This window comes from Panthera leo, chromosome B3 (assembly GCF_018350215.1).
Source record: "Panthera leo isolate Ple1 chromosome B3, P.leo_Ple1_pat1.1, whole genome shotgun sequence".
NCBI classification, from domain to species: Eukaryota; Metazoa; Chordata; class Mammalia; order Carnivora; family Felidae; genus Panthera; species Panthera leo.
Genome location: NC_056684.1, coordinates 121,381,917 through 121,400,311, shown reverse-complemented (window position 1 = coordinate 121,400,311; position 18,395 = coordinate 121,381,917). Strand labels below are relative to the sequence as shown.

Here is an 18,395-nt window from a genome sequence, read left to right as displayed (position 1 = left end):
TCTATTGTGTTTGTGCCATTATATATTTGGGGTTGTTTTGTTACAACATGCACCCACACTAATCCAGAGTCTGAAGCAGTTCACTGGTCAGGGGTCTGAGAGCCCACCTCATAGGGGACAAAGTGAGGCCAGGGATAGGAATGGACCAGGCACCAGGACAGCAGCAAAGGGCACCAAAGACTCATAGGGTCTCTGAGGAAAACTTCTAGAGCCTCCCTGATTGGGCAGGTGCCAATCCCAGGGTGGGCTTTTTTAAGGAGATTGAATGGGTTTGCCTGCAGTGCACCTTGGAGTTGAAGAGCCAGTGTGAGAATGTGTGAGTGTGTGCGAATGTGTGTGTGGTCAGGAAGAGCGAGCAGATGAGGGTAGATACCCAGCCAGGAACGTGCAGCAGCATTAAGAGTGGGCATGATGGGGGCACTTGGGTGGCTCAGTTGGCCAGGTGACTGACTCTTGGTTTTGGCTCAAGTCGTGATCTCATGGTGTATCTCACCCAGCGTCGGGCTCTGCACTGACAGCACGGAGCCTGCTTGGGATTCTCTCTCTCCCTTTCTCTCTCTCTGCCCCTCCCCTGCTCTCTGTCTCTCTCTCTTAAAAAAGATAAATAAACATTTTTAATTTGTTTTAAACGTTTATTCATTTTTTGATAGGGACAGAGCGTGAGTGGGGGAGGGGCAGAGAGAGAGGGAGACACAGAATCTGAAACAGGCTCCAGGCTCTGAGCTGTCAGCACAGAACCCGACATGGGGCTCAAACTCACAAACCGCGAGATCATGACCTGAGCTGAGGTCGGACGCTTAACCGACTGAGCCACCCAGGTGCCCCTAAATAAACATTTTTAAAAAACAAAGAGTGGGCATCATGTGAACAGCCTTGTGGGGCCCTGGGGCTGGGCTGTGAAGGGTTGGAGGGGCTCCGCTTGGGCCCACTGCCCTTGCCCTGAGGCTTCGGTTTTCTCCGCCAAGACCAATGTTGCTGGTACCCGCAGGGCCTCTCTAGCTCCCGGCTGGGGCCTCATTTTGGATAAGCTCTGGTGACCCGGCCTGCCAGGCTGTGTGATTGCAGACATGGTCTGGAGCATGCTGAGGATGCTTTTCTCCCTATGGCACCAAAAGCATTTTTTCTCGAGCCCCAAAGGCTCCAGTGAGAGAAGGCCTCCTTCACGAGACCTAACAGCTGAGACTCAGGCAGCCAGGCTCCTGAATGTTTGTCTGGGGTGACCTGCCTCTGGAAAGGCCGAACACCCTCCTTTGACCTGGGTCTTGAACCATTGTAAGCATGGGTGCGTTCACCTCTCTTGAAGGCTGCCTTTCTACTTGTGTGTGCACACACGCATGCAAGTGTGTGTGTGTACATGTGAGTGTGCGTGCATTTGAGCGTGCGTGCATGTGGGATGGGGGTGGTTCCTTCTTCCTCGGTGCCAGTCTCGGCCCTGAACCCTCTCTCTCCTGTATTCTTCCGCATTCTCCCAGCCACCTCCCATCTTCTACAAGGAGCCAGTCCTCCCTCGGCCCCTTCCCACTCCAACTACTGCCCTGTGTCTCTACTTCCTTTGATAGCAAAAGTCTACAGAAGTGTCTTTCCTCGCTGTTTTCATTTCCTCACACCTATGAGAGAATGGGAGCCTCCTTCACCCAGGCTCTCGTCCCCGCCCCTGATCTGCTACCACCAAGGTCACCCAGGACCTCTGTCCTGCCCAGTTCAGAGGTTGAGTCCCACTCCTCACCTTGCTCTTCGGCTCAGTAGCCCTTTGAAGAGTTGATCACTCCTTCATTTTAAATTTTTTATTATGGGGGCGCCTGGGTGGCTCAGTCAGTTAAGCATCTGACTGCAGCTCAGGTCATGATCTCGCGGTTCGTGAGTTCGAGCCCCGCGTCGGGCTCTGTGCTGACAGCTCGGAGCCTGGAGCTGCTTCAGATTCTCTGTCTCCCTCTCTCTCTGCCCCTCCCCTGCTCACACTCTGTCTCTCTCTCTCAAAAATAAACACCAAAAAAAAAATTTTTTTTTTAATTTTTTATTATGGAAAAATATAACACGCACAAAAACCTGAGCCTAGTGAATCTCTGTGTACCTCAGCCAGCATCCGTGTGAGCAGCTCAAGATCTCCCCCACCTCTTTTATTCTCCTGGAAAGTTTTTTTAAATAATAATAATAAAAAAAACTTTAGAGAGAGAGAGCGAGAGAGCGCACGAGTTGGGGAGAGGAGCAGATGGAGAGAGAATCTTAAGCAGGCTCCACACTCAGCGGGGGAACCCGAGGCGGCTCAATCCCATGACCTGGGGATCGTGACCAAAGCCAAAATCAAGGGTCAGTGGCTCAACTGACTACGCCACCCAGGTGCCCTCTGCTGGAAAGTTTTAAAGCAAATCTAAGACTTCATGCCATTGTAAAGTCTTCCATAGGGACATCTAGCTGATTCCCTTTCCGCTTTCATCCTCGCCATCAGCATACCTATAGAGATGAGCAGTGTCTCCTCAACATTGCCTAATGCCCGGTCTGCGTTCAGATTTCCCTGATGTCTTTCTGCAGGTGGTTTATTCAGTCAAGGGCCACACATTGCATCTGGTTGTGTCTCTTAAACTTTCCCTCCCCTCTCCCTTCCCCCCACGCCTTTGATGTGTGGGAGAAACCAGTTCACTTGTCCAGTGGCATTTCCAGCATTCTGACTTGGCTGATGCCTCCTCAGGGCGTCTTTGAACTCACTCCCCTCTGCCCTGTATTCACTGTCAAGTGTGGTTAGTGCTGCGGCTCCCTGCTTACTTTCTGAATCCCTTCCTTTCCTTGGATTCCGGATGCCAGGGTTTCCTAGTTTTCCTCCTTTCTCATTCTTCATTCTCCCTGTGGACCCCCTCTCATCTCCCTCGGACCTCCCCTTAGCTCCTGCCCAGGTTTCAGCCAGTCCCATGCTTTAAACACCTAGATGCTGATGACTCTGGGTTGCATCTCCAGCCTAATGCCCCCCACTCCAGACCCCGGTATCCAGACCCTTGCCCAATGTCCCTACTAGGCATTTCAAACGTAACACAACCAAAGTAGAGCCTGGTATTTTCCCTGCACCTTCCAGCATCCTCTGCCTTGGTAAACCAGTTTACCCAGCTGTTCAGGCAGAAGAACTGGGAGCCGTCCTCACTTCCTTGCTTTCTCTCAGACACCACATCTAATCCATCCGTGAATCCTCAGACCTGTTCCGAACTTCTCCATCTCTCTCCTCGCTCCCCGCCTCATTCTTGTTGGAGCTACCATGCCACATCTCCTGGATGCTTCCAACAGAGCCCCAACAGGTTTTCACCTCCACCTTGTTCTCACCCAGAGGCTGCAGTGATTGCTTCAGAACCTTAGGTGATCACATCTCCCTCCCCATCCCCACCCCCAGCTTGGAAACTTCCAGTAGCCTCCACATCATGGGGATAAAGCCCAGGGTCCTGCTGCCCTCTCAGATATGGCCTCACTCTGCTGTGTGCCCTGACCCCCCACCCCCACCCCCGCTGCCCCAGGGCCCTGTATTTGTTCCCGGGCCAGATCGGCCCAGCACCCCCTTCATGCAGCCCCCACATGCCTCATCCCCAGAAAAGCTCGTTCCAGATCCTTCCCATCTACAGTCACTCCCCTCCTCCAGCTTTGTGTTTTCCTCAAAGCCCTTGCCCCTACCTGACACCCACCATATACATTGGTTTATAGCACTTATAATCTATTGCAAACAAAACAGGAAGACTTTGGGCTCTGTGTTTAGAGGAGAGAGAAGAGGTGATTCTTCAGACCCTTGGTGAAGGGGACAGGGTAGCCGGAAGGGACCCTTGAGGCCCCATGTGTGTCTCTCCAGCCCAAACAACAATTACAAAGTAAGATGATTATAATGGAAGTTGTGTGGGCACTGGGTATTAATGGCTTATAAGACAGAAGGCAAACGTTGGGCCTGTTGATTACCTACCTGTTGCCTGATATTTGAGCTCCCCGGAGGCAGTGTGAGGGGAGGAGCGGCCTCTCAGCCTGTGGTTTTGTACTTATGTACAGGTTGGGGGCCCCCTACTTCCTCCCCAAGGCTAGAGACAGTGTGAGGTGCTGAGACCAGTTTCCCTTGCTCCAGGGGTGATAGGCTGTGATTATTTTCCCCACCCACAAGAGCCTTGCCCACTCAACCCTCCTCGACACTAGAGTCCCCTGGTGAGCTTTTGTAAAATAGGGGTGCCTGGGCCCCATTCCAGATTTGTTTAGGGATGGGACCTGGACACTGGGATTGTTTAAAATCTCCCAGGAGACTCTCATTTGCAGCTAAGATAGAGAACCCCAGCATTTGAGGCTGGAGATATGCTGGGCAGCTATGGGTTGTCAAGGCCCAGGGGCCATCCGATGTTTAGGAAACAGCTCTATTGAGAAAACTGTGCACTGCCTTCCCATAAGCCAGGCTCCTCCATCCCCGCCACACCACCGCCCCCAGGGCCTGCCCCAGAGTGGACTTAGAAACCTGGCTCTGGACAGCTTGGAGTGTTCTCGGGACAGAACTGAGCTACCCCCAGCACGACGGGATTAGGTGGTGGGGAGCCAGCCCTGGAGGTGCCTGAAACCACCCCAAGGTTTGGCCTCCGGGCACAGCCTCTTGGAGCCCAGTGCTCTTCTGCTTCCTCCCCAGCCCCACAGAGTGTAGCTGACAGTCAGGTGCTCCAGTGCCCTGTTGGGCAGAGTCCTGTCAGACTGGGATCCTGGGCCTCCCTGGCACCTGGCCTCCCTCTTGGCCTGTGCCCCAGTCCCACTCCAGCCCAGCTATATGGACCTCCTGGGCCTCCAGTGCTCCTGGCCTGCTGAGAGAAGACTGACCAATTCCATTGTGGGGGAATTGACATGCTTGGGGCTAGGACCCGCCGTCTGTAGCTTGCCTATCTGTGTCTTTGTCTCTCCCTGAGCAAAGTCCCCTGAAAGGTCTGCTGAACCAAGGGATGGCCCAGGGCCTGTGATCTGGGGGACCCTGGAGGCTGCTGGCCCCTGGGAGGAGACCCTGAGGGGCAGCTGTTGTGGCAGGGCTTTGAGGATCCTAGGAAAAGGCCCCTGGTCCTCCATCAGCCATCAGCCCACCCCTGTCTCCAGGCCTCAGGGCACAGCCCCTGCCACCCAGCCACTATGGCCTTCATGTTTCTCTCTCCTCTGAAGCAGCCCTTGTGGCTCTCATCTGACTTGACTTGGAAAAGAATTGCTTTGGGGTGAGAGGGGTCAAGGGAGTGGGCCCTGGCCCTATGCCCAGGCTCATGCCAGTGGGGCACTTCGAACCCATGCCTGTCAATGGACTATGAAAGCTTGAGGAGAGGGTCTAGTGATGGGGGCTGGGGAGCAGCCTGAGATTGTCCTGTGTATTCACAGGGAGCAGTGAGGGAGGAAGCCTCCCCCTGCAGCCCCACTCGGTCTGCTGAATCTGCTCTACTCACTAATAGGGCAGAGTATTGTCCCCTACCCCTATTTTCTGGTGGTGTGACCAGCCTAGGGTCACGGCTGGAGGAAGGCCAGAACTTTGGTCTCCTGGGCCAGGACACACTCCCCAGAGCAGGGACGTTTTCCCCAACTTACTGCGGGTCCAACATAGCAAGCATAAGTAGCCTTTGCTACAGGGTGTTTCTAATCCCGTTCGGGCCTGACCTGGCAGCCGCACATACCTCCCCGAGGCCAGCCTCTCCTCCACTTCCCCCTGCCCTTGTGCTGCGGGCTGAGACCAGCACGGGCCTGAGCCTTGTCTGCCACTTTTTCTGGTGGCCTCCTCCTGAAATCTTCATCTTTTCAAGCCCAGCAGCAAGTCCGGCCAGCGACCCACTGAGGGGCCCAGCACTCACCCTGGGGCTTCTGCTGCCCAGGAGAAGCCTATTCCAACAGCTGCATGGTAGCTCGAGGACCAGGAAGTTCTCTGCTACTGCCCAGGGGGCTCTGAGAGCACTCACAGCAGAATGAGTGAGGCAGAGCCACTTCCTGTCTCTCCAGCAGACCAGGAGGCACTTGCCAGGCCTTCCCTGTGAGGACAGGGGCCTGGGAAGGCTTCAGGGGCTAAAGCCATGAAGGTACGGTGCTCCAGCCTGGTAGCCATAGGGAGGTTCATCCCTTAGCATCTCCAGCTCTTTCAGGATGGGGGACACCCTGCTGGGCCGGTCCAATGCAGAGGTACAGGCCAGCAGAGGTTGGGAGAACTTGTTTATTCAAGGCACAATCATAGCATTAATAACGAGAAGTTTCGGCATTCTGGCACATTCCTTTAGTGGTGGTGGCCAAGGGAAGTCCACACCGCGCACCGGGGTCCCCAGAGGATGCAATGCTGCTGATAGGCACTTTGCTTCCAGAAGCATCTGAGGAAGAGGCAGGCAGGCATGGAGCTACTCTAGGCCCAGTGGGGCATTTCTTAGAGGCTCTAGGCAATCCTGGGTTCCCTCGGAGGCAGCCCCCTCCAGAAAGAATCAAGTCTGAGAGGTGGTGCTTGGGTGGAAGGATGGAGAAGGGCAGCTGGGAAGTGGGCTGTGGGGTGGGGTGAGATAGTGATGGGTGGAGGCCAAGGGTGGGCCGAGAGGGCAGGCCAGAGGGGAGGTGCCTGGAGAGGGCCTGGATGTGATACGTAGGCCCTAAGGAGCCAGAGCACGCCCATCCCACCCTCACAGTGACTGTGGAGGCTGAGCGGCTGTGTGTGTGTCAGGGTGGGGCCGAGGGTGCTGGCCAGTTGCCCTGGGTCTCCAGGAAGTGTCGAGACGTGAATGGATTCTGGAACTTCCCCAACATTTGCACCACCTTCTCTCAGAACCAGCTGCACTTGGCCCAAATGCAGAGGGGGAAACCCGCAGCCATGCTGCCATGTAATCTGCTGGGACCCTTCCATATGCAGCATCCATACACTGCCAGGTGGGCAGGGGGAAGACAGAAGAGGGACAGTGGCAGAAGCGGCAGGAATAACCCAGCAGGGGCTGCAGGGTTGGGGGGCAGGCGCCCAGCAAGCAGTGCCCGGTGAACGTGAGCCTGCAGGCCAGCTTCTGGCAAGAAAGCCACACGCACACCAAATACACCTTCTGGGGACCGGAGGGCCTGGAGCTGGCCACCTCCCATGGCATGGGCAGATCTCCCTGTTGGGAAAGGCCCCTTCTCCTTGTTGGCTGGTGAAATGCTAGGAGGGGACCCTGAGGGGCCTGGGTTCAGGAGGGACTGGCTGGGTATAATTTCCTCCTTATTCCTAGCCGGACAAGGAGTGGGAGAGACTGCCGACTCCCCGGCTGACCCAAGCTCTCTGGAAAGATCCTTCATGCCAAGTCTGGGCCAAGCCCCGGGGGTATGGCAATGTTTGTCTCTTGAGCGCTATTTCTCCTCTGGTGAAGCCTGGAGCTTCTACAGCTGAGATGTGGGCACAGGTGGAAGAGGGACAAGACCCAGGTGGTCTGAGTTCAGGGCCGCCCGTGTGCCTGGGAGGTGGTGGGAAATGCCCGGGGGAGGCGAGCTTGGGGCCTCCTTTTGGCAGGTTGGCCACATGGACCCAGATCTTTGCAGAAGGGAACTCAGGAGAGTTCTGGACCACATAGACCCCTCTCACCTTAGCTCCTTTTGGTCCCTGAGGCCTCAGCTGGCCCCTGTCTGTATCCTAACATGCTGCACTGCCTGGTGGTCCTGATGGGGGCCTGTCCCCAGAGGCAGAGGTCTGTACCCCCGACTGTGGCAAAGGGTGTCACCAGCATTGTTCCTACTCAGGATTTGGTTCCTCCAGGTCTCGGGTGGTGGCAGCTCTGGGAAGGAGGCCTCCACCAGATAAGGGCTTCTCTATGGAGGACACAGCCCCACTCCCACCCCATCCCCAGCAGGGTATGGGCAGTGTCTGGGCCAGGACCATATTGGAGGCCATTTGAGTGGTCTTCAGTCCAGCATGCAGGTGGCCCCAAGAGAGGAAGGGTCCTACTCAGAGGCCAGGGGATGGCCGTCGCCTTCCGTTTGAAGCATGGACTTCTCACCCCAAGCTGCTGCCTACCTTGGTTATGCTGGGGGCTCAGGCACTCAGTTTGGTATGAGGCAGGAGCAGCTCTCAGTGGCCACATCCTTGACCTTGAGGGTCCTCTCATTAGGCCTGGGGGTTGGGGAAGCTGTATCTGGTTTCCCATAACCCAGTATCTTGGGACAGCACCCCTCTCCATGAATTCTGCCTCTGCCCCTCCCACCTTATAGTAACCAGCCAAGGTTGCCTTCATCAAAATGCACACAGGTCCCGTTTAATGAGCCCCGAGTGATTGTGTCCCAGCTGCCCTTGTGAGAATAGAAAGGATAAGGGTCTCCACCCTGCTGCTCCTGGGGATGTCTGCCGAGGGACAGAGGAATAGGACAGGTCTCCACTGCCTCCCCTCAGGTCTATGGTCTCAGCTGCCGTATGCCCCAGGTGCGTGCAGAAACTTCTCTTTACAGATCCCCACGCTGGGGATGTTGATGAGGCTTAGCACAAATACCTGGGCTTCCTCAGACCGCAGGGGAGGGACTGGAGTAGGGGTGGGGGATGGCGTGGGAGCAGCGGTGGAAGCTCCTTGGCAGGGCAGCTGGTGAAAGCGTGGAGAGGACCCTGAAGAGTCTTCGGTGGGTTTCCTTCTGCCTCCTCCCTTATGCATACCTTCTCCATTTCGACCCCAGCAAGGTCCCTTAGCCTGTAGTCTCTGTGCCCAGGGCTTTGGCGGCTGTTCCCAAGACGTGGCGCTGCCTGTATCCTCCATCCCATCCCGGGGGCCCTCGGCACTGCCCTCTGCACTGCCCAGCACCTTCCATTCTAGCTGGTCAGCAGGTTTGGGTGTCCATGTGGCCAACACCCAGGGCGCAGGTGTCTTGTTGGGGCCTTCCCAGAGTCTGCGGGAGGTAGTGGGGAGGTCCGGGTGGCCCTCCTGCCTCCCCCCTACTCGCCGGGCCCTCCCCTGGCTGCTGCTCCCGCTGGAGTCGCCAGGTGGAGGCCTCCGGTCCTGGTCAGTGGTACTGGCTCTGGCCCTCCAGTTCCAGCCCGTCCTGAAACTGAGCGGAACCCAGCTCCCTCGCAAAGCCCCTCACACTGCTCTCCTCTTCTCCCTCCTCAGGCTGTCTGTTCATGGTGCCGTAGGTATGCCGAGCAGGGGAGGAGGCAGGGGACAGGTTCATCTCCGGCTCCTGCAGCACAGTAGCCACGTACAGCTGCTTGGGACAGAGAGGGGAGAAAGAGCTAAGGTCACATCTGGGGCCACGCCCTGAGCACGCCATTGCCCTCAAGCCCTACCCCCAGAGCTTCTGCCTCTCTGGACCCACGAGCCAGAGCCACGAGCCACGGATCCTTTCTTCTACCCCAGCAGCCCGGGGCCTGGCCATCCCCACCTGCTGAGGGGCCCTTAACCATTTAATGAGCAATTATAACTCGGAGGGTGAGTTAGTGCGGCCTCCTAGCTCCCAGCCCACTGCTCCTCCAGTGCAGCCCCATTCATTGTTGGTTCCAGGTCAGGCTGACCCCGGAGAGAGAGGATGCGAGGCTCCCCTCTGCTGGGGTCTGGAGAGACCCCCTGCCCGGGCTAGCGCACTTTCCAATACAGCTTACGAGGCATGTCCATACCCGCCGTGGCGCGGATCACCGGCTGGCCCGGGAATCAGGATTTGGAACAGATTGCTATCTGAGGTCTTACAAACTGTGTCTGTGAAACCCAGGAATGGTCCCAGAAATGCACAGGAGGGCAGAATAGAAAAACAGGAAGTACTAGGGACAGAGCTGTTTGTCATCCTTCGAAGTGGCTTTTAAACCAACTCCTTATTTTGAAAACAGGTAATTATGGGACAGAATTAAACCTTTCCTGTGTATTCATTTCAGTGAAACCAAAGCGCCCTGATGGATTGTTCCGTAGAAAGAATCTAGATACTTGTATAATGCCAAAGCAAACCCCCTGTAAACCTTTTGGTCATAAGGGGTAAGATGGTAACTGAACAATGGAAGAGGCCAGCTGTGATCCTCCTAACCTGGGAGTAACCAGTGTCATAAGTGGGAATAAATGGGATGTTACGCGTCTCCCGGTGTGGTGCACGGCACCACCTAGAATGTGTTTTAGCCCCTAAGGCTGAATTTGAATCTGTCCAGCCTTTGGATCTAATTAGTTTTCGGGAAATACAGGAGACAGTAAAACCCGTTATAAGACATCAGGAAGAAATACCCAGAAATATCCAGAAGGTGGGATATTCTGCAGGACAACCAGCTTGGAGTCTCTGACAAGTCACAAGAAAGAGCCTGGGCTAAAATACTAGAGACGTGCACAGGCACCAGATTAATCTAGCACAGAGATCGGATTGGATCTTGATTTGGACATGTTGTAAAAGATATTTCTGCAACACTTTGGACAACTTGAATATGGACTGGGTCTTGGAAGACACAGAAATGTATATATATGGAAAGATGGAGCTTGTTAACTAAAAATGCAGATTAGAAAAGAGTATGTACAGTATTATTTCAGTTTAGCAAAATTTATACATATACTCAGAAGAATATTTGCTAAATTATCAGCAGTCATCTCTGGGTGGTGGGAATATGAACTTTTTATTTTCTTATTTTTGCTTATCTGTTTTTTGCCCATAATTATCTGCAATGTTCATATGCTACTTGCTTATTATCATGAAAGATTAAAAAAAAATCAATTCCAGTAATGTTTTTTAAAGCCCAGGCTTTAGAGTGCGACTGACCTGGTTCAAACTTTGTTCTGTGACTTCCTTGCTCAGGAATGCCCTGGTGTCTAAATTAAATGATCTTTTGAGCCTCAGTCTCCCCATTTATAAAATGAGGATTAAAACACCTACTATGTGGGTGTATCATAAAGATTAGGAGCGTTAACAGCGAAGTGTCAGGTTCCTAAGAAGACTTCAATAACCGATTGCTAACAATATTCCAGAGGGCTCATCTTGGGAGGACCCCCGAGGGGAGATGCTATGTGAAGCAACTTCCCGTCGCCTCCCAGAAGAAATGTTCCCCTCTGTGCAGGAGTTTTTCCCAGTGTGAGACAGACCTGCAGTTCTGTGCACGGGGGGTGGGCACGTCCACCACTGTTGTGTCTGTGCACTTTTCCCCAACTCTGCCACGACTAAAGAGTCTCCTCTCCCACTGGGTCCTGCCGCCCACTCTACACTTCCACCAGGCCCAAAACTCTTCAGGTGCTCAAACGCTCCAGATTCTCTCTTCTGGGCCTTTGCACAGGCTGCTCCTCTTCCTCAAATGCCCTTCCCCCACAACCTATTCCACCTAGCAACCCTTTCTCCCATTCCCGGAGTTGGATTAGATGTTCCCTCCTCCGGGAAGCCTTCCCTGAGTGCCCAGGCTGGCTGGTGCCCTTCTTCAGTGCTCCTCCAAGGCACCTTGGCATCGGGGCATGGGCCAACCCGGTACCCAGCTCAGTGCGTGCATCGGTGGCCCCACATCTACACCTGTGGCAGGGACGTGGGTGAGTGCTCAGGCCCCTCCAGGCTGAGCCACGACGTGGGAGCCAAGGCCCAGCCAGCCAGAGCCCTGCATTCTGAGTCGGCCTTATCTCTTCACAGGCTGATGGGCTCACTCGTGTGGCGCCACCCCTGCCTTACCATTCAGCGCGGGCCTCCAATAGCTCCCTGCAGCTCTGCGCAGCTCTGCCTGGCATCTGTGCCCTTGGAGGCAGCCTTCGGTCCTGAGGCCGAGCCCCAGCACGTCCCTGCGTCTACACGACTGAGCTTGCTGTGGCTGGGTTCGCCCTGACCTTTCTCTTCCTCTCTGAGATCCTTTCAGGGTTTGTCTTGCTTCTTCTATCTTCCCAGCTCTTCAGCCAGGGCCATGGCAGCAGTTTGACCTGGGCCAAGTCCTGCTGTGTCAGGGGAGGGCGCCCAGGGTCCCCCCCCCCATCTCCTCCCCAACACCCGGGGAGGGTACTAAATGCCAGCGGCCCCCGCCCCTGCTGCTGGAGTAGCCCACTCCTACAGGTACCCCCCTCCTGACCTGTCCCCCGGGGTGAAGGCACTGACTCACAAGGGAGGTGGGTGTGGAGGTGCTGCTGCTTGGCTCCATGTCAAACACAGTCTCCATCTCCTCCTCGGGCTGCAGCAGTAGGGAGAGATGTGGAGGGTCACACAGTGGGGGTGTCTGCCCTCTGCCCGCTCCCTCCCCGAATCTGCGCCTGGGCCTCTTGCTCCCCCGGAACGCAACTCATCTTCTGTTTTCCATGAACTACGGCCCAGCTGGTAGGGCTGAAGCCCAGGGGGACAGAAAGAGGACCGGGATGCTGGGTGACCCTTCCAGAATATTCCATTCCCAAGGACCATAATGGGGGGGGGGGAGTAAGGAGAGTTGGCATTGGGGTTCAAAGATGAGCCTGCTTTGACTCTAGTAAAAGCCTTGGCTTCAGCAGTCTCTTCTTTCCTCCTGGGGTTTCCCCCTCGATCTTGAGACCAGTCTGAGATCACGGTCTAGGTCCTCTGCCACCTTCCTTCCCTAGAGTGGACACCTGGGCAACCAGATCACATGGCATTGTTGTATCGGGAAGACAGGGCCAGAGGCATCGTCCACTCTGGTTCCTCACTGGCATGGCACTGGAGCCGGGGGTTGGAGGAGGCCGGGTAGAGAGGGTGGTGGGGGTCTGAGTTCAGGGCCCCCAGGTATAAGGCCACTATAGGCAAAAGGATCCTCTTCCAAGAGGCTTGTTCCTCTAACTCAGCAGGATACCAGAACTTTAAATCAACTTACTTTCTTCTCTTTATATAACTTCATTTTAAAAGGACACAATTAACTATTATGAACAGAAAATGGGAGCCAATAGAAAAACGGGTAACCATGAAAAATAACAAATGTTCTGGTCCCTGGAAATCATTCTAGCACACCTGTACTGACACGCCACTCTGGGCACAGACCCTTGTTGGCAGGGTGCTCAGTGGGCAGGGATTGGCTCCCGTCTCTAATGATGAGGCTGACCCCACTGGCAATGAGCCGAAGGAGTCACGGGCTCCCAGAGAGCCAGGCCTCAACTTCAACAGCCTGGGGCTCCTCAAAGTGTGCTGACTATTCCCCTTCCCTCTTCATCGTCCTTCTCCATGCCCCACGCTCCTGTCCTTCCCCCCATCCTCCCTCTCTCAAGCCTCCATCCTTGGAGCGGCACTCACAGCTCAGTGGCTCGACAGGCTCACATTGTAGGAGGGATGTGCCAGCAGCCCGCTGTTTGGAGGGGGCGGCAGAAGGGAGAGGAGGAGAGGACGGTTGTCTTTTAAAACTCTGCAGAGTGTGGGGGGGCCCGGCACCGGGGCTGGCTCACGGGCACACACCCATGCACGCTGAGCTTGCATACCCCATCATCGGAAAGGCAAGGACCTGTGTCTCCGTGGTGCTGTGGGTGCCCAGGTCAGGAGCAGCCCAGAGCCGTGTCCCCAGGGGCCGGGGAGAATGAAGAGAGGAAAGCGAGGGCAACTCACCTCATAGTAAGATACCGTCCGGAGCTTCCCCAGAAGAGTGCTAAGGCAGGCAACTACCATGGAAATAATGAGCGTGGAAAGGGAGAAGAAGGTGATGTTGTGGAGCGAACCTGCCAAGGAGAAGACAAGGCCGTGGGGCTCCGTGCTTGAGGACGGGAGCTGTGGGCAGGAGTCTGCCAGCCGAGGTCCTGGGTCACTAGGGGCCACCCCAGCGCCTCTATGGGGGCAGAGAGGCCCCTGCCCCAATTTTCCTCCTAGCAACTGGAGTCAATGAGCCTGACCCATGAGACCATCTCTCAGTGCCATCTGACCAGTTTAGAATTTGGCATCTTATGGATTCCATGAAAAAAATTTAATTGCCTTAAGTATCCACTCAAGTGTCCATTAAACACGTCCTTCTCGACCCATCAGCTCACCTCCCACATCACAGTCCCTGGGCAGTATCTCTGAGTTACTCGCTCATGCCACTGCCCACAAATACAACCTCTGACCCACGCCTGTCTTTGTGAGCTCCTGGCGTGCTCAGTTATCTCTGCTAACAGCACAGAAGAGCAATCCAGAATTTAAGTCGCTGACATTTTGCTTAGGGATATTTGGTAACTTATTTTTTTTTTTTTTTTTACCAGTTTTCTACAGAAGTAAAGATTAAAAATCAGTCTTTACAGTCAGAGGCTAACACGTAGTGATGCTTATCATCGTGTTTCTATAACAGCAAAAGTGGCAAAGAGCTTCGGTATCCAACAATGGAGAGCTGACTGAAACGGGTAGAATTTAATGCAGCTGCTCAAAGTCACGTGCTCCAACAGAATTGCAGTAACGCAGGAAATTGTTCAGAACAGTATGCTGAGCGATGAAAGAATGTTATAAAACAGAAATCACAATTTTGCAAAGTAAGACTAAACCAGTAAACTCCCTCCTGTTCTGCCCTCTCCCCCAAAATATGCCCAGAGAATGAGGTCTGAGAGCGGCAGACGTCAGGCCCTGGGTGAGATTATGGGTCATTCCAATTTTGATAATATAATCTTTTACAGTTAGGGGAAAAATTATTTAAAAACTGAAGTCCGCTGGGCGGTGGGGAAAGGCTGGGGGATAAGACACTGGGAATGGACAACAAATGGATAATTCACACAAATTTAATTGCCATAAGCATCCGCTCAAGTGCCCATTAAACATGTCCTTCTCAACCCATCAGCTCAAAATCAGGAACCTGTAATTTCCATTTTATAACGTTTGGGTCCTGTATCCTGAGAGCTGTTTCCAGCTGCCACCTCGACAGGAAGTAAGAAAATACGGACTTTGCCTTCTCTGCTCCACTGAGAGGATTAAGGTCCGGTGTCTCTGAGGACAGGACAGTGTAGGGAGAAGGCAGGAAATGGTCTGGTGGTGGAGAGGATGGGGATGTCAGTGTGATCTTCCCGCCTCAGGGGACAGGACAGCAGCTTTGTGGAGCCAAGAGCAGGGGAAAAGCTGGTCATTGGGGCACACCCCAAATCCTCCTCCAGCTTTTCGGCAATCTGTAAGACCACGCATCTTCCAGGATCCCAGTGGGGATGCCACAGGAATTGAGCCTGAGAGCTAATATTTTATCCTGCCAGCCTTGAGTTAGAATGAACGAATCTGAGTGGTGCCTGGGTGGCTCAATCAGTTAAGCATCTGACTTCAGCTCAGGTCATGATCTCGTGGTTTGTGAGTTCAAGCCCTGCATCGGGCTCTGTGCTGACGGCTCAAAGCCCGGAGCCTGCCTCAGATTCTGTGTCTCCCTCTCTCTCTGCCCCTCCCCTGCTCACGCTCTCTCTCTCTCTTTCTCAAAAATAAATAAACATTAAAAAAAAAAAAAAAAAGAATAATGAAGGAATGTGAAGTTTCTTGCTCCGGTGGTCATAAACCCAAATGCATACTATTTGGTCCATGTCAGTCCCAGCCCTCCTCTTAGCCTCAAAGGTCTGCTGGGACTCTGGTACAAGCCCCTTAAGCCTAGAGAAGCCACCTGGGTGGCTGTAATCCGTGAGCAAGCTTGCTCCTCCCGGGCCTTTTCTGCTTTAACAGAGCAGAGGTGTTGTTGAGGGCTTTCTGCAGCAGTGGGGAGCAGGAGGAGGCGGGACTGCCCGGCAGGCCTGGTACCTACCTAATCTCAGAATGGAGAAGAACAGCATCCAGAACAGACCCAGGAGTGGCGCGAAAATGGCCTGGTAGACAGCAGCCATGTGGATCTGCTCGTTGAGTTTGGTGGGCGCGTAGGAGTAGTACATGTTGTAGCGGTCCGTGATGTGCTTCATGCACAGGTACAGCAGGCCTGCGGGGCAGGAAGACCGAGGCACATTCAGTGGTGACTCCTCAGCTGGGGCCCTGTGCTGTCCCAAGGCTCCCCAGGCCTGGGAAGCCAGATTCAGGTCTGTCGCGGCAGTGAGGGCCAAGGACGGGGCGTCGGAGTTCTGTGGTGCCGACCCCTGGGACCATCAGCTTCCCTTGGGCCCCCAGAGCCTATTCTGCCAGTCTGGCGAAGGGTCATTCACTCGAGAAACATCCTACATTTGCAGCTACCCAACCTCCCCTGATCTGGCCCAGGCCCCTCCTCGCTCTGCTGATAGTCTGTCCCAGGTCTCTTCATGCTCCAGAAGGTGGCCTGACCTTGCGGGGCTCAGCTCCTCCGCCCAGTACGAGGGTGGGCAGCCCTGGAGGTGTCCGAGGGAAGACTCACCAAAAGGGACAATGATGGGGCAGGTGATGCTGTATGCTACGACCACGCTGAAGACGTTCATCATCCATGCGTACTCTCGCCCATACTGGAAGTCCATGGCGTGGCTCTAGGGCAGAAGGCAGGGGTTACCTGAGGTGGCTCGGTCCCCTCGGCTCGGCTGCTTCTGTGGCTTCTTGTCTATCCCATGGGAGCCAGAAGGCAGCTCGGGCCTGGGGGCAGGCTCCCTTGCAGCCCCAGGACACCTCGCCTCTCATCTCGAGTCCCTCATGCTTCCAGCAAGCCCCCTTTCCTGACACCCTCCCAAAGGAAACTCTGAAGGCTGTGCTCAGGGAAGGGCCCGGCCCCCACCTTTCTGATGTGGACTCTCTCTGGCTCCGACCTGGAGAAGAAGAGGCGGGTGCTGTACAGGAAGAGTGACCCCAGGCGCAACAGCTCCATGCCCGTGCCAAGCAAAGCTGCCGTGATCACATAGTTGACGAAGAAGGCGCCATTGTCTGGCAGGAACACACACCTGGGAGAGCGGAGGACAGCACAGAAGCCAGAGGGAGAGGGAAAGGGCAGGGATGTCGGAAGAGAGGTAGAGGGTAGGGGTGGGGATGGGGATTATAAGCTTCATGTACACATGTGCCCCGGGCCCAATTTAAGTGAATGTGGGGCCTTCTGAGCAGGGATGAGGTTGGTGTACAAGTATGGATGTGTTGGGAAGTACATGCAACCGGGAAATACATGCAAAACAAAATCAAAATCTAAAGCAGGGGTGTTGACCTGGGTCCACAGACCCCAGGAGAGTCCATGAGTAGAAATTTGGAGGTCTGTGACCTTGAAGAGTGAAAAGAATTACGTCTCTATTTTCACTAACCTCTAACTGCAGTGTAGCATTTCTTCCCATTAAGAGAACGTGGGCAACAAATCACAGCAACGTCAGCTATGGCTGTGACTCTGTCAGTAGTTGACATCAGATATTTTCATATCACGCTGCCGTTGCTAGTGATACATGACAATGCTATTTGCACTCACTTCAAAATAAGGGTAGTTATTAAACAGGCTGCTGAATGACACATGCTAACTTTACGGGATCGACACTTTCCTGTCTGCAGCTGCGTACTTGGCATGGCTGGCCAGCTTCAGCTGGGAGTCGTTCAGCCACCTGAATGAATGGCCACATTGCCTGTTCTCACGTTGGTGACCCAGGCATCTCTGTGGCTGTCCAGTCGCCCCATCTACACAATTCTGTCCACTTGTTTGAAAAGAGAAATCTGTGAGCTCCCTGGGTATATTTCAGAACTCCTTCAAAAACTATTCTTTCTTGATGGCCTCAAAGTTGAGCCATAGAGCTACTCTCTCATACAGAAACTGTATTGAAGATATTGACCTCACCGAAGATGAATCTCATCTTTTTTCCTCATCTCAGGAAAAAAAAAAAGTCCAACTTATCACAATTATAGTTTAACTGTAGAAACCTTACAGAATTCTGGTCCTTGCCCTATAAAGCAGGCTGTGAAAGCTTGCGTGTCATTTGCAACATGACATCTTTGAAAATTGGGATTTTCAATATTTTTAACCTGAAAACAACACAAAACAAAATCGAAATTGGCCGGATGTCCAACCTGACCCACATGTTGCTTTGTCAAAGATCCCATCACCTCACCCCAACTTAATGTTCTTCTGCTAGCTAACGGTATCACACTAATGCCTTTAAAATAATAAAATATGGGGGCGCCTGGGTGGCTCAGTCGGTTAAGCATCCGACTCTTGATTTTGGCTCTCGTCATGGTCTCTCACACTCCGTGAGATCGAGCCCTGCGTCGGGCTCTGTGCTGACAGTGCAGAGTCTGCTTGGGATTCTCTCTCTCCCCATCTCTCAAAATAAATAAGTTAAATTAACAAAAACTAAAACAATAAAATGTAATTTCAGCTTGCTTGTGTTTAAAATCCACTGTCCTGTTAGGAAATGTGTGCATAAAGATTTTATGACAAATTTGACTTTTAAAATATTTTGATAACACCCATTTCAGTATAATTGGTTTTCTTTGTAATCCAGGTATTCTGTGCATCTACAGGCATCTATTCAGAGACTATGTAAAACTGGAAAAATCTGAATAAGCTCTGTGGATTGCATCAATGTCAGTTTCCTGGCTGTGATACCGTATTATGGTTATGCAAAATGTTACCAGAGGGGGAAACTGGATAAAGGGTACACAGGACATTGTGGGGGCCATTTCCTGTAAAGCTACAATTATTTCCAAAACTTCATTCAGAGAAGGGATCCCAGGGCTTTACCAGATTGCCAAATAGG

The 18,395-nt window shown here is 53.6% G+C and overlaps 1 protein-coding gene across 11 annotated transcripts in view; it reads right to left on the bottom strand.

The window, feature by feature from the left end:
- Positions 1–6,152: 6,152 nt before the first annotated feature.
- The window catches only part of TMEM63C (transmembrane protein 63C), a 74,834-nt gene continuing 62,591 nt past the window's right edge, over positions 6,153–18,395 (bottom strand). For 8 of the 11 annotated variants that reach the window (XM_042943904.1, XM_042943899.1, XM_042943897.1 and 5 more), the window contains 7 exons: positions 16,448–16,610; positions 16,100–16,205; positions 15,527–15,694; positions 13,402–13,511; positions 11,969–12,037; positions 9,022–9,141; positions 6,153–6,317 (listed from right to left, as the gene is read on the bottom strand). In XM_042943904.1, coding sequence (XP_042799838.1) covers positions 6,171–6,317; positions 9,022–9,141; positions 11,969–12,037; positions 13,402–13,511; positions 15,527–15,694; positions 16,100–16,205; positions 16,448–16,610 — 883 coding nt within the window. In that variant the 3' untranslated portion in view covers positions 6,153–6,170. Of the gene's footprint in view, positions 6,318–8,185; positions 9,145–11,550; positions 11,793–11,968; positions 12,038–13,401; positions 13,512–15,526; positions 15,695–16,099; positions 16,206–16,447; positions 16,611–18,395 lie in introns of those variants that run through there. The other 3 variants (XR_006203970.1, XR_006203971.1, XM_042943906.1) reach the window with 3 other exon arrangements.